General features: G+C 39.4%; 1 protein-coding gene across 4 annotated transcripts in view; it reads right to left on the bottom strand.

The window, feature by feature from the left end:
• Positions 1-15,731, bottom strand: part of CBLB (Cbl proto-oncogene B) — a 143,536-nt gene that overhangs the window by 33,484 nt on the left and 94,321 nt on the right. For all 4 annotated transcript variants that reach the window (XM_060234552.1, XM_060234553.1, XM_060234554.1 and 1 more), the window contains exons 10-12: positions 14,383-14,568; positions 11,924-12,292; positions 11,071-11,165 (exon numbers count right to left, since the gene is read on the bottom strand). In XM_060234552.1, coding sequence (XP_060090535.1) covers positions 11,071-11,165; positions 11,924-12,292; positions 14,383-14,568 — 650 coding nt within the window. The remainder of the gene's footprint in view (positions 1-11,070; positions 11,166-11,923; positions 12,293-14,382; positions 14,569-15,731) is intronic.

Below are 15,731 nucleotides of genomic sequence, written 5' to 3'. Positions count from 1 at the left end.
TAGTTCCATTGAGAGCATTTTATCTTATTGCCTCTGCGTGTGGTTTGGGAGCTGCACGGAAGCAGAGAGAAGGGTGCTCCAAAGAGTGATGGTGAGAGCACAGAAGATTTGTGGATGTTCTCTCCCCTCACTGGTGGATCTGCATGATAAGGGATGTAGAAGGAAGATACAAATGATCTTAAGGGACCCTTCACATCCGGGCCACTCGCTATTTGAGATTTTACCGTCAGGTAGGCGATATAGAGTGTTGAAGGCAAAGACAAATAGATTCAAGGGCAGCTTCTATCCAAGTGCTGTGGTTAAGCTAAATGCAGGGTTATGAATGGTTATGTGTTTTTAGATGCATTTAAATGGTCTATGTATATGTCCTTTTGTGGGTGTTGATGTGTTGGTATGTTTGTGGAAGAGCACCTCATTTCATTGCTCTCATTTTCTTGAGAACAATGACAATAAATTTATCTATCTATCTATCCTCACCTCCATTTTACCCCTCATTTGTTCTGTGAAATGGTACAGTCCCTTCTGTCCCTTCAATTCTCTGTATGTCTAGCCTACACCATTACTTGGTCATCCTTGGAAATTGTTTTATCCAATTTTATTTTTATTAAAACAAAACTTCTTGCAATTAAAGATAACTTCACATTACCAAGTAAATCCTGCCCAGAGCATCAGACTTCCCTTTCAGTATCACTTTACATCTTGCCTAGACTCAGATTTAGTTGCTTCCTGTAATTTACTTGACCATGGTATCCAGCACATTCGTCTAGGAGAAAGACTAAAGCTTCTGGAGCCTTAGTGAGACAAATCAATAGAATATTAATGACATCCAATTCCCAAGGTTTGAATGATCTCATGCAACAGTCCATACCATACCAAACCTTTAATGGCATAAAAGATTCAGATAAAAATACACAGAATATAAAAATTTAAACATTGGAGATAAAATCAAAATAAAACCGAGCTTACAGATGCATTCAAACATGGTCAGAATTAAATTTGAGGATGTCAGCCAGAAATTTTGCCACAGCCTCACTAACCACCCCCTCAGTATCACTCAATAAATAATAACAGGGTGGCAGAATAGACAAATCTGGAGAAAAAGAAAGCTTGCCAAATAAATCTTTACGGAGGTTATGGTATAAAGAACAATCAAGCAATATATGCTGGATTGAGTCAGGGGTATTTGCTCCACAGGAGCAAAGTCTGTCGGCTAAAGGGACTCGCTGATATCTCCCTTGTAAAACTTTGGAGGGAAACACGTTTAGTCTAGCCAACATAAATGCCCTGCAATGACTTGGAGTGGTTAGGTCTGATAGATAATTGGGCATTTTGCCACAAAAAGCATAAAGACCTAAGGAAGCTGGAGAGCAAATATAAGGGTCAGTTGGCCGTAATTTCGTTTCCTCCGATTCCCATAGTCTCAGTTTAATACATCTGAAGATATATGACTCATCAGCGGTAGAAAAATCATCTACCTCTAACCCCAATTGATTGAGTTTAGACAGAAGCACTGCTGTCCAGGATGAAATATATGGGTCTCTTTTCATACAATCAAGAAGGCTGTTGGGATCTGTTCTAAAATGAATTTTGAGCCAGAATTTAAACACTGCAATCCAGGCTTTTGTCTCCACCAAAGACTGACCCACTCCAGAGCAGAGAGCAAAGTAGGACACACATTTTGGCAAACCAAGAATTTGTCTAAAGAATGAGGCTTGAATGCCCTCCACTTTCCTGGTAAAAGCTGAGATCCAAATAGGGATACCATAGAGGATTTGGGCAAGCGTTTTGGCTTTGAACACTTTAATAGCTGCTGGAACTAATTGGTTGCCCCTTGCAAAGAAAAACTGTTTAATTTGAGCAGCTGAACATTTAGCCAAGTTGACGGTGTTGTTACGATGTGAAACCCAGCTTAACTTGTGGTTAAAAGTGATCCCCAAGTATTTAAAAATTTTTGTTTGCTCGATTGTTGAATTGCCAATAAACCATATCTGTGGGCGCCAGCAGTTTGAAAAGACAACTACTTTAGATTTGGTGTAATTGATAGTAAGTGAATTACAATTACAGTAGTCATAAAAGGCATTCAAATACCTTTGCAGGCCCACTCTTGTACAAGAGAGGATGGTAGTGTCATCGGCATAAAGTAATAAGGGGACCGCTCGGCCTGCAAGTTTAGGCGGATGACCGTTGACAGGGTTCAAAAATTGTGCCAGGTCAGTTAAAAATAGATTAAAAAGATGCGGGGCCAGCACGCAACCTTGTTTAACCCCCTTTAACACTGGGATTTTACTAGTCAAGTCACCGCTAGAAGAAAATTTCACTTGGCAAAAGGTATTAGAATGAAGTTTCCTCAAGAGAAACAGCAGACGAGGGTCCATTCCCAGGTGACCTAGCTTGATCCATAGTTGGGCTCTATCTATTGAATCAAAAGCACCCTTCAAATCGATGAAGGCAGCGTATAATTTTTTTGACCCGGTATGCATATATTTTTCAGCAAGGAAGGCCAGAGTGCAGCAGTGATCAATAGCAGATTTGCCTTTGGAGAAACCAATCTGTTCAGGACCTATGATGTTGCGTAGGCGCATCCAGTCAGTTAATCGGAGTTCTAAATGTTTTGCATACAGTTTGCCCACTATAGATAATAAACTAATGGGGCGGAAATTTTCTGGTAACTCCAATCCCCCCTTTTTGTATATTGGAATAATTATAGAGTCAAGCCAAGAGACAGGGATGGAGCCATGCAGATCGATAAAAGAGAACAATTTTGCAAGGGGCAAGAGCCACCAATCGGCAAACTTTGTGAATACCTCAGCGGGAAGGCCATCAGGGCCAGGTGCTTTACCCGCTTTTAAATCCTTCAATAACTCACTGATTTCCTCTAGAGTTACTGGAGGCCAGACCGGCATATCAGTAACTGAGAGGTTTGCTAAGATAGGAGGGGATACACATGGAGCAGCAAAAATGTTAGAGAAGTAATCAACCCATGTTTGCTCAGAGATATTTGGGTCAGTAACAGAATTGTTTTTTAGATTACCTGAAATGATTCTCCAGAAAGCCTTATTATCGTTCGATTTTATCGAGTGGTAAAGTTGGTCCCATTTATTCTGAAAGAAAACTTTCTTTTTGGATGTAGTAAGCTCCAGGTAGGCTGTCTTGTAAGCAATGTAGGCCTTAATTTTTGATTGGTCTTTGGAGTGACAAGCCTCTTTAAAATGAGCTCTCAGTTCCTGTTTCCAAGCTAAACAATCTGTATCGAACCAGCTGGAGAAACAAACCTAGACAAGATCACAGGTTTAGCTTTGGCACTACAATAATCAATTAATAATGAGAATCCAGAAAGGATTGAATCGTCTGAATTGGAATTTATGATTGAATCCCTTAATCTGCGTAGCGCTTCAGAGCCAAAGAGGGAAGAAAACTCCCTTTCTAGGGCCGGGGACCACTTGATTTTTTAAAGAACATTCTCAGGGGCCTTCACGGATTGGGAAGGTGATACCATATTAACCTCCAGATCCAATCTTAGGGATAGAGTTAGGGGCAGGTGGTCACTTTCTGTGCGCGGATCGATGTAAAAGTTATCAATAGATGACAGAAGGTTGGGTGAACCCACACAAAAATCTATCACACTGCAACCCCTTGTGGAAAAAAAAGTAAAGTCAGTTGCAGCCGGAAATTTGGAGAGACCATTAAATATTATAACATTGTGCGCTATGCAGAATTCAATTAATCTAAGACCTGCCTTGTTGGTTAAAGTATCTTTAGAACAACGGGGTAAACATAATTGTAGTGGAAGGGATTCAACCGTTTCAAAGCCAAAATGAGAGATCCATTTCTGATTGTTACTGCCTATCCGAGCATGCAACAGTCAAGTATTAAACAGCACCTGGTACAGAACAGAGGCCCATGACACCCTACATATAACATTCTAGACCAGTGGTCCCCAACCTTTTTGGCACCAGGGACTGGCCCCAGGGCCAGCAGAGTGGGGGCACCAAATTCAGCCTCCCCATCCTGCCCCTCACAGTGCTGCAAAGCCTCGCTCCCCCCCAGCGCCTCCTCCCTCCATTTTTGCAATGTTAAGGCTGGGGAAGGGGCCGTGAAGAGCCTTCCAGACTCTGTAAAGGCAGACCCCAATCTGGCTGATCAGCTGATTGGCAGGGAAACCATGGTGAAATCGTGGCAGCAGAGGACAGCTGAAAAAGTCGCGCTGCCCTTGCCTCCTTTCCACTTCCTTCCCCCACCCAGGAAGGAAGTGGGAAGGAGGCAAGGGAAGCATAGCTTTTTCATCAGTGGGCTGCTGTTGCTGCGGTTTTATCACGGTTTCCCTGCCAATCACCTGATCCGTGGGAGGGTCGGCCTTTACAGAACCCAGAAGGTGCTTCACGGCTCCTTCCCCAGCCTTAACATTGCAAAAATGGAGGGAGGAGGAGAGGGCACTTGGGGGGGGGGGCAAGGCTGGGCAGCCTGGTTACTAACAGGCTGTTGCCCGGTACCAGTCTGCAGCCCGGGAGTTGAGACTTTCTAGACTTTCGGTAATTACTGGTAATTTGTTCAGGTAACAGACGACTGAAATTCATTTTATCCCCCTTAATCTTTACATTAGCCCCTTCAATCTTTACATCTCTGCAGGATTTACTTCCTTTCTGCAGGGAATGTAAAGCAGAGATGTTCCACCAGGTATTTGGTTGAGGCAGCGACAGTACATTGAGTAGTCTGGTAGTCTCATTACCCCATCCCCTATTCTCTGTAAGCCTCCCTCAGGAGGTACTGAAGAAATTATGTTCACCATCTGCAATGTAATGAATATTTTCACCATTTTGTTTTAACTTAAAATATTGTACTCTACTATGTTGTTAGCCACCCTCAGCCAAGCTTGCAGGGATTGGTGGCCTATAAATCAAATATTACAAATAAATAATAACAAAATCTGCAATTAAAGAATGGTACAATGCAATACAAAGTGTAACCGCCCACCCCCTCAAGTTTCTTCTGTGCAGGAGGCTCCAGTTATGTTCTCTGATATCATAATTCAAGATGCTACAAAATGAGGGAAAGGTATGCAAATATTCATACTAGCTAACATGGAAAAGTTACAAGCATGTAAAAACATTAAGGTGGAAAATCTCCAACTATAAAATGCAGCCTGAAGATTGTACTTTCTTAATTAGACATTAAATATTCATTCCTTTCTTAAAGGAGATGTGATAATTAAAAACAAATGTGAAACAGAAATCACACTTTATTGACAGAATGACTGATTCAGGCAAGATCTGTGAAACTTAATCAGAACATTTTCTGCAATGTAATATTTAACCACCTTCTGTAGAGGGAGCCAAAGGACATCATATACTTGAACTAAAAGCTCTTTATGTCTCTTGCATGTACCCCAATTAAACATAAAATATTTTAAATGCAGTGGTCCTAATTAAGGAAACGAGGATCTCAACTGAAGGCTGTTTTCTGATCCCGTGTAGTCCCTCAAACATGTCTATGCCCGGTTAAACATAACCCTGAAACCTGTCTTAATTTGTTTTAAACGTTGCTATATCCAAAAAGATCACAGCTATACACCCAGTCTGAGAATTGCAGATGAAAAGTGGATAGTTCTCAGACCTGGGAAGTTAGTAAACTGGATCTTGCATTCCCATTTTCTTAATACACATCAAATTAATTTGGTTATGGGTTGCCAAGACAGAGCTGAGTGAAATACCATCTGTGGATTCTGAAGAAAAGACACTCTAACAGAATGGCTTCAGGAAGTTTCCCCGCAGCAATCATCTCCCTTACATCTCCTTTACAATAATCTCTTTTACAATCTTAATCCAGATTAAGAAAATACATCAAAGCTAAGAATAAATTTTGTAAATCTGAACTAGTTAGAAATATTATTTGGTCTATTAGCTATTATTTAGATATTATGGTTCTTATCCTAACAAGAGCCCTGATGGATGGCCTAACAATGGCCAACCAACCATATGTTTCTTGAAAGTTTACAAGCAGGTGATGAATGCAGTAGCTACCTCCTGCTGTTGGTCCACAGCAACTTGTGCTCACAGGTATACTACTTCTGAATATACATATTCCACCAAGCTATTAAAAACTATGCAGCACCTTTTTAAACCACCTAAACCAGTGGCCATCACTACATCTTGTGTCAGTTAATTCCGTAATTATGCAATGCATGTAGTCCCGCTGTATTTTATTCATTCATGTTTATTAAAAGTATTTGTACCCCATGTTTTTCCTGGCTCAACGTGACTTTCTTTTGTCTACTGCTCATCAAGATCATTGTGTCACCTCAAGTTCTAGAGTTACAGAAGAGGGAGAAAAAGTATTTCATCCACTTTGCCCATATCATCTATCTATGGACCATTAAGTTTACCCGTGGCCTCCATCTGCGGATATCTAAACATGTGGATTGAGGCACATGGAGGCTAAAGAGATTTTTCTGCACACTTGGGGCCCTTTTGCAGAAAAATCTGAATTTTTTTTAAAAAATACACAGGGATTTAAATTCTACCCAAAATAAAAATAACAGCAGCCTGGGAACTGTGCTGGGCCCAGCATTGGTGGCATGGCAGCCCAGTAGCCACATTGGGACCAACACTGACAGCTCAGAAGAAGGTTGCTGGGCTCACAAGTCTCACCAGACTTGTCACTGGGAGGATATGGGATTCCTCTCCCACCTTACAGTAGCAGAGAATGTCCAGTAGCCAGCAGCAGCCGAAGAGAACACTGAGCTCAGGAGCTACACCATAATTCCCCCATTAAGCCATAAGGGGAACCACCAGTGATGGGGGAAGGTCTTGGGATTTCCTCTATGAATATTGAGGGTCTTTGCTTGTAGCTTTATTAACCTCAAACATAGCCCCTTCCCTTAGCCATCTAATTTATCTGTAAATTAAAGTATAAATCATGCTTTTCTTTATAAGAGATCTGCTGAATAAAAATATGGATTCCTCTAGTCTGATGTTCTGACACCTCTAGAAACAAGCATATAGAGCATGATGACAATGACACCCAGACTGAATCAACAGTTCATTTCCTCCCTCTTCCTACTGCCAATCAGATAAAATTAGAGGTTTGAATGCAAATCTTGATGTAGAAGTTCATGTCATCTACACATGCAACTTTTAATGCTGGCGGCAGACCAGGTGTATGTTTGTTTCCCCAGCCATTGAACACAAACAGGTATCACATATGATCAGCTAAAGCAACACCATATGACCTGCAGTTTGAAACAGCACAACTACATAGTTAGCTTATTTATTCTAACATTTATATTCCATCCTCTGTCCAAAGAGTTCAGGGCCCACTTTATCCTTACAGTCCTGAAAGCTAGACAGATCCAGGTGAGCAACTGTGTTGGTCTGAAGCAATAGAATGAAGTAGGAGTCAAGTAGCACCTTAAAAACCAACAAAGTTTTATTCAGAATGTAAGCTTTCATGTGCATGCACACTTCTTCAGATGAAGAATGAGGTGTATTGAGCAGAGCTACATATAGCAGATGGGCAGTGGTTTAGAATGCAAAGTGGTACAAAGTTAAAACCCAAAAAAGGGAAGGGACGGTGGCTCAGTGGTAGAGCATCTGCTTGGGAAACAGAAGGTCCCAGGTTCAATCCCTGGCATCTCCAAAAAAGGGTACAGGCAAATAGGTGTGAAAAACCTCAGGTTGAGACCCTGGAGAGCTGCTGCCAGTCTGAGAAGACAATACTGACTTTGATGGACCAAAAGTCTGATTCAGTATAAGGCAGCTTCATATGTTCATGCTTCATATGTTCAATGGCAGAATAGCAAAATTAACAAATTTAGAAAACCTTTGATCTGGGTAGCATTTAACTTTGCACCTCTTTGCATTCTAAAGTGAAGAAGTGTGTATGCACATGAAAGCTTACATTCTGAATAAAACTTTGTTGGTCTTAAAGGTGCACTTGACTCCAATTTTGTTCTGAAAGCTAGGTTAACAAAAAAGGCCTATTCACATGTTAAGCAGGGATTAATACCCACAGCTCCCTATTCCATGCCCAACACATAACCACTAACCACTCCTATTTATTCTACTAGTAAGTACTATTAGATTTTAATATAGCCACATTAACAAAACTCATACAGAAGCACAGTCAAAGAAGTGCACTTTGTGATAAAAATTCTGCAGTTTAGAAAGGGTACCTTTCTGAACCTTCAAATCAAGACAGAGGCATTCAATATTTTCAAAACTATAGGTGATCTGGTAGTTAGTTGGGGGATACTTCTAAATAATGAGCTCTCAATTCTCTAAGACCAATTTGCATTTTCTTTATACCAGCATAAATAACATCAACCAGGCAGTAACATATCTATAATTATTCATTATACTACCTCTTAAGAACCTTAATGGGGCATCTTCTATTATGTAATACATTTCATGCTTCAGAACTACACCTAGTAGTTTTACCCTTGAACTGAAAACATGCTCCAATGTTGAAACTTCTCATGTTTCCATTATGCATATCACAAGCAATCACAATTCTCTGTTATGATTTGTCACTTCTTTTTCCAGAAATTTTAAATATTCTGACAGTCCTTCCACAATTGTAAAGAATACCACACTTAACATGGTATTTTTCCTTGAGAGTAATTATGGCTCTGTAGCGGAGTTCTGTAAAATGTTGGTTCCCAGGAGACGTGAAAAGAGCGAACATGCTTATCAATACCAAATGTAGACACCTCACATCAATTCACTGCTCCAAGTATTTTCATAGTAAACCCTCATAAACATGAAACCAATCGCACATTAGTAAAGGCACTGATTGTATTATGAATGTCAAGAAAATTAGGAACAAGAGAGAATCTGTGAGAACTTCTGTGAGGCATCTCATTTCCCTGTCCTCGCACTATTTCCTCTTTCCCTTTCCTGAAAACCTCCATAATTCCCAGAGATTTGGGGCTGGAGCCTTGGGATGGTGAAGTTTGGGGAGGGAAGTTAGCTGAGCAGGGTATAATGCTTCCACACTCCAATGCAACCATTTTCTTGTGAAAAACTGTCATCTGGAGAGCAATTGTAATTCCAGGTGATCTCTAGACCATACTGGGAAGTTGGCAGCCCTAGTTCCCATGGAAGAAATTGCCGCTTTGGAGGGTAGAGTCTACGGTATTATGCCCCTCTGAGATCCCTCCCCTCCTCAACCCTCACTGTCCCCAGGGTATATTTCCCAAAATCATTATTAATGTCTTAACCTGGAGTTGGCAACCCTATCTCCTTCCCATTCAATAGCTAACTTACATTTATCTACCCCTATGTCTTCAGCTTTCCCTCTCTCTCATCCCAGACAGCCTCTACCTAGGAAAATTGTGGTTAGTTGTATGGTTCCAGTCACTAGACTAGATCCACTTGCATGACACGAACCCTCAAGGATTTGTGGGGTGGTACCTCATTTTCCATTTCCCCCTCCTCACACTATTTTGTCTTTCCTTCCGTTCAGTAACCCCCCTAACCACTCCCTGTCTCATTCTTTCCTTCTCAGCCATTCACCAAACTATTTTTTATCTGTCTCCTATCTTCAGCTATATTATTTATTTCATTTATACACCAAATTTCTCCACAGTGCGGACCAAAGCAGTTCACATTATTCTCCTCTGCTTCTTTTTATCCGCACAACCCTAAGAAGTCAGTTAAGCAGAAAGTATGTGATGGGTCCAAAATCACTCAGTGACAGCTTCTGCAACAAGATAGGGATTCGAACCTGGATCTCCCAGACCCTACACTCTGAAGCTCTAACTGCTGCACTGAAAATTCATATTTGTAGAGCTACAAATGATTTGACTTCAAATGCTAGTAGCCAAAGTTCTCATTACTTTATTCATTATAATGGAACTATTAAACCGAATTAAAGTTTCTTCACTGACAATATCATGATTGGCTATGCTTAAACGGTGTAGCAAATACAGCTTCCAACTTATGAAGTCTTACAGAATGTCAGAACTACTAAAGTCAATTTTTAAAGCATTATACAGAAAAACTCAGTATGTTGATAACTATTACATATTTACTGCATTATTTTATTGTACATCTGCAGCATATGAGAAAGCTCATCATGCTAAGGAAGCTCACTAAGCCATCAAAGAAAGTTTAAAAGGGAAAAAAGGGGAAATTCTACAGAATTTTAAATCTTGTGTGAACTTAGTAAGATGACTGACTGCTTCAAGAAATAGCTTAGAACAACAGAAAGTTTACCTCATATGAAAAACTGACTTCATATTGTAAGTACTGATTCAAAATAAATGGGAAAACAAAAAGCACAGGTCACATTATGGCCAGAGGGAAACCAAGATAAAACTGTGACCAGTGGAAGATAGAGAAAGCATACTAATGAGCCTAAGAAAACACTTCTTTCAAATGCATAATAATGAAGTGTTTTCCTATGCTAATTAGCATGCATTTTCCCAAAGTTCCCTATTGCCTTTGGCTAATAGCTGCGAGGGTAGGCTGAATCTTTTCTATGAAATTAAGGAACACAGTATATAGGGTCTTTTTCAAATATGAAAAGCAAACCTTAGGACCCAATCCAGCGGGGCCTAAAGTGGGTAATTCTTTCTCTTGTTGAAGTTGCCTCCCTCTGGAGCTATTTCTGCTATTATAAAGTAGCATGTATGCCAGTAAAGGTACTGAACTGAATTGATTATAAAGTAGTAGCTGCTAATTTGGTCACTTCTTTCTATCCTGTAGTTCTACCAGCCGTCTTTCAATTGTGGAGAAAGTGTACCAGATGTACAAAATGTACCTTTTCATCACACATTACTTCTGGTTTTATACCACACTTAAGTTATCATCATTGAATAAGTGAAGAATTATGCTCCAATCTAATTATGACTAGAAGTTGCAATATAAGACACTTCAAAGAAGCAGAACATATTCACTTTCATTATCTAGCATTATTTATCAGCGCATTAAGTTTATTTTTTTTACAAGCAATCAACTTTCCCCCCTAAAAAAATTTAAAAGTTATAGAATTAACTACAGTAAACTGGTTACAGATTGTGGAATTAACTATAGTAAACAGTTACAGTATAAGTGTTCTTGATTTTAAACTTACTTCATATTAGGCAGAACAGCACCAATTGGAGGAGGGGGTGAGAGCCGAGGTGGTATATCATATTCTTCATTTCCTAGATGACCATTTGAAAAGATCTGCAAAATATGTATAATTTTAATTCTGCAGTATTATAACTGGCTCATCTTCCAGGTATAAAGTGAAACTTCCCATTTAGGGAATTCCCTAAGGAGGACACTTGCATCTTTCAAGTTTCCACATCCCACTGCAAGCTTCCACACTCCATAAATATATGCCCTCAATAAAGTTTCATGTCATACAAATGGTGCTCCTCTTCAAATCCACCAGGATTTTTTTTAAAGCTAAACTGTGTATTTAGGTTAAACTGGGAACTAGTGAATTGGCAAGTGTTAGTTCAGCAGATGATAAATTTTAACCAAAGTTTGCTCAGATTCAGTTGGGTAGCTGTGTTCATCTGAAGCAGCAGGAAGATGTTTCAGTTCAATTGCACCTAAAACTAACAAAATTTTATTCAAGGTATAAACTTTTGTGCGCATGCACACTTCTTCAGATCCTGGTTTGCCTGCTACTACTGCAAGCCGACAGTAGCAGGAACCACAAAGGGGATTTTTTTGGGGGGACACAATGCAGTTATGTCTCTGTGGCCTGCAGGGCTGTGCTACTAGACCAACTGGGATTAAGACAGGATTATTGCATTTCAAACATTCAACTGAGCAAAATTACCACAAACTAGGATGTAACTCTAGATAGGAAGCAGAGACATCATTTAAGGTAAAGAGCAAAGAAAAAAAATAATGGTACTTCAGGTAGTGAAAAATTGGGTTAAATTGTGATATATAATTAAACTTCATGTATCACATCCCAGGTCATGTACCTTGGCACCTTCTACAGGCATATCATGGCGTCTGTGTTTTCGTAGAAATCCTGGGTCAGAACCCATTCGACAATGCCTTCCATTCATATTTGAGCTTGCAGTAAGTCCAGGTTTTGGTGAAGTTTCACTTCCTACTATTCGACATCCAATCATTTGATTTGTTCCACCCACTTCTCTGGGGCACCAGGCTTCAAGTGGCATAGGCTGGTCTCTGCAAGGCACGCTTTCAGGATGATGCAAGTGTCTACTTAGTCTATTATCAGGTGGAATAGGAGGAGGCCTTTCTGGTGGAGGTGGGGGAGGATCACGCACAGGTGGTGGTGGTGCAGGAAGTGGCTTGTCTTGTTTCCTCACCATACATGGCGAAGACTAGAAGTACAAAACAAAACCACATGATTTTTTCCCCCAACTAAACAGTTTTGAAGTGAATGAGGTACTGAGAAAACATCTTTCCAGTTACAAAAATGTTGACAGCATTTCTCAAATCCAGAACAGTATTCTAATTTCACTTATTAAAAGCTGAAATTCAATAATCATTAATGGTTGAGAAAAAAGAGAAAAAATATTTCTTTTGTGAATTGCAAGGACAGATGAATGTTTCAAGGAATGATCTTAATCCATAATATTTATTGCCAGAAGCCAGTGGGAGTCATTAATTTTAAGATAAAATACTCTGCATATTTAATTTCATAGCTCACATATCATTGTACTTTTAGCCACAAATAACCATAATTTGAGTATAAGCAATTAAAGTTGAAAGATTATGTACCTAAAATGTATCGTGAATATATTAAAAACACAAAATACACAATATGAGGGACATAAAGAATGCAATATGAATTTCCAAAAGCAGCAGTAGTACTACCAATTCCCTATATACTGCATCATGTTCATCATCTAAAAATTAATGTCTGCACTCACTGTTAGGACCAGCAACACAGAGTCTTCACTTGCCAATTTAAATGACAGTTAATTAAAATATGATAGCTCTGAGGACACATTTTATGTACTTCAGTTGTTTAAGTATCATGCAACTAGAATGAAATTTAATTTGTAAATAGAACTGTCAGGTCTGAATGCAAAATGGTGAAAAAATAAACTGCGTTTATCACTGGGTACAAACACATACACAGTTTTTAATTAAAATTTTAATTTTATTTTGTGTACCCAAATACAATTAAATACCCCCTTTGAAATTACAAAGAATATCATGTCATTTATATCCCATCATTCTTCCCAGTGGGGACCCACAGCAGCTTATAGCATTCTCTCCTCCATTTTTTCCTCACAACAATCCTGTGAAGTGGGTTAGGATGACTATGTGCAACTGACCCAGGACCACCCAACAAGCTTCTGTGGTAGAACAAGGAGTTGAGCCAAAGTCTCCCAGATTCTATACCACACTATACTAACACTATACCACACCACTACCTATTTATACACTCGACTGCTGGCTATCGTTACAGCTTTAAAGTCAGCACATTTGGTTCTCTGAAGTACCATTCTTCCTTAATGAATGTAAGTTTAATGCTGCCCAAAATTTCTGCAGAAGTCTTTTATCGGGTGGAACAGGAGGAGGCCTTTCTGGTGGAAGTGGATCATGCACAGGTGGTGGTGGAGTAGGAAGTGGCTTGTCTTGTTTCCTCACCATACATTCACCCCCCCCCCCCAAAAAAAACCCTGTATAATTTATACACAATATCATAACTTAAGAATAAGGATCAATAACCATTTCATTCATATACAAGTGAGAGAAAAGTACTTGTAAAAATTAAGAAAAACACTGTAACTTTTTTTTTTGCTAATCAGGATAGCTTTGATGGTTTGTTAATTGGCATTCTTCTGTTGATTCTGGGGTTTTTAACAGCAAGGTAAATTGCAAGGTATGTCGGTAATATAATAAGAAGGGTATCCACTATTCAATTTAAAATACATTATACTGTATTTTATTCTCTAGTTACTGTTAGAGATCCCTTACAGAGCAGTCCAGCAGATCTTCAGGATAACTGTATTTTATACCATCTCTGGATATAGAATGGGCTATGTGCACAGAATGAAGAAGGGAACTACAGAAGGAAATTAAGTCTTTCACCTCAGTAGCCTCCTGAGGTGACAACTATAGAAAGCAACATCTGTATATTTTTATGTGGACATTCCAAATGTCAAAAGTATAGTTAAGAAAGGCTGGAGGATAGGAATTTTCTTTTCTTTTCATTATCTTTTCATGTATGAACGGGTTGGACATGCACACCGAAGTTCTCACCAGTAATGTTTCTGACCTGCACTACATCTGAGTCTTTGCAAGGTAAGAGTTTGGAAGGATGACTGAAGTGGGAATCTTGAGTAGCCACCAATGTGAACATGAGAATAACATCTGTGAGTGTTTTGTATCTCATTTGCTTTATTTGGAGAGTGTTATAAACTTGAATTCTAAACAGCATGGCCAAATAAATCTTTACCTTTGGTGAATTTGTAGGGCTGGCACAAGGAGATCGAACAACTCCCTTCTGAATGAGATCCAGTCGAGGAGGCACTGGTGGAAGATTGAGATGGGGCCCTTGCAGAGGATCTGGAAGAGGTTTTCTTCTTTGTGCAAGTGGAGAGGATCCTGGGGATGTCACAGGGGAATTCTGCCTTTCATTACACTTTTAAAAGAAGGATATCATACTATTATTCATTTAGTAAGTGAATAAGTGTAATTTTCATTGCTGAGATATCTGAACAATACCTTACATGCTAAGTATTTCTCAGTTCCATTACTCATTTACTGGATCCAGTTATCTTTCAGTAGAAGGCACTGATTTAGATTTTATGCACACCCTCCATTCCCACAGCCATTCCTTCCAACCATAAAAAGATGATTCCAAGGATCACAGGATCCACTGATTATTCCAGAGATCCACAGGATCCATATGGGTTGAGGTGCAACACAGAAGGTGAAAAGGGTACAAAGTCTGCCCAGTGGAAATGGACAAGAGAAAAATATTTAACACTTGAGCCAAGGTTCATTGACTCTAGAACATATGAGATTATGCTCCTACAGCCAGATTCGAAGAATAAAAGGCAGAGGTTTACTTTTATAGCTGATGGTACAATATCAAAGAGAAGTAGTAATGCCCAATTTCTCCCAAGCTATATAGCAATTTATATTACATTATGATATGATGAAGCTTGCTGAAAAACAAATTAAAAAGGCAAAGTCATTGGAGTACAGTCTACTACTAAACTAGAACACGAATATATAATTTGGTCTAAAAATGCACTCCTGAGATACAGCCTCTCTTACTCTGAGACTGAGTTATCTGTGCTTTACAAAAGTTTGGCTACAAAAATACCTCAATCCTGGCTACTAGTTGCATTTTGCAGGAGAAGGATAACAGTCCAGATGGATTTAAAAGGATAATAAGGCAGGTTCATGTAGGATATTTTTATCAATGGCTGCTATCCATGCTAGCTGAAGGAAAACTCGTTCAGAGGCAGAATGCCACTGAATGTTGGTTGCTGGAGGGCAACAGCGGGGAAAGCATACTACTTATCAGCTTCCTGGAGGCATCTGTTTGTCATATGAGAAGTAAACAATTTCTGACTACACGAGCAGGACTCTTGTTCCCTCTTGGGTTTAGGGTTCCCTCTTGTTTGCCAACAATGTGTTGGCTCCGAATGATGAAGCCAACCTAAATTAATTCTATTACATGGCAGAAGTATGGATGATCAGCCACCTTTCATAGACTCACACTATAACTGTCTTTTAATTATTTACATAATGATGGATGATAGAATTTTTCTGCAGAGTTAGTTATGTTAAGAA

Source organism: Heteronotia binoei, chromosome 3 (genome assembly GCF_032191835.1).
Source record: "Heteronotia binoei isolate CCM8104 ecotype False Entrance Well chromosome 3, APGP_CSIRO_Hbin_v1, whole genome shotgun sequence".
In the NCBI taxonomy this organism is placed as follows: domain Eukaryota; kingdom Metazoa; phylum Chordata; class Lepidosauria; order Squamata; family Gekkonidae; genus Heteronotia; species Heteronotia binoei.
The sequence above is the reverse complement of the archived record's forward strand: the minus strand, read 5'-3'. Positions and strand labels throughout refer to the sequence as shown.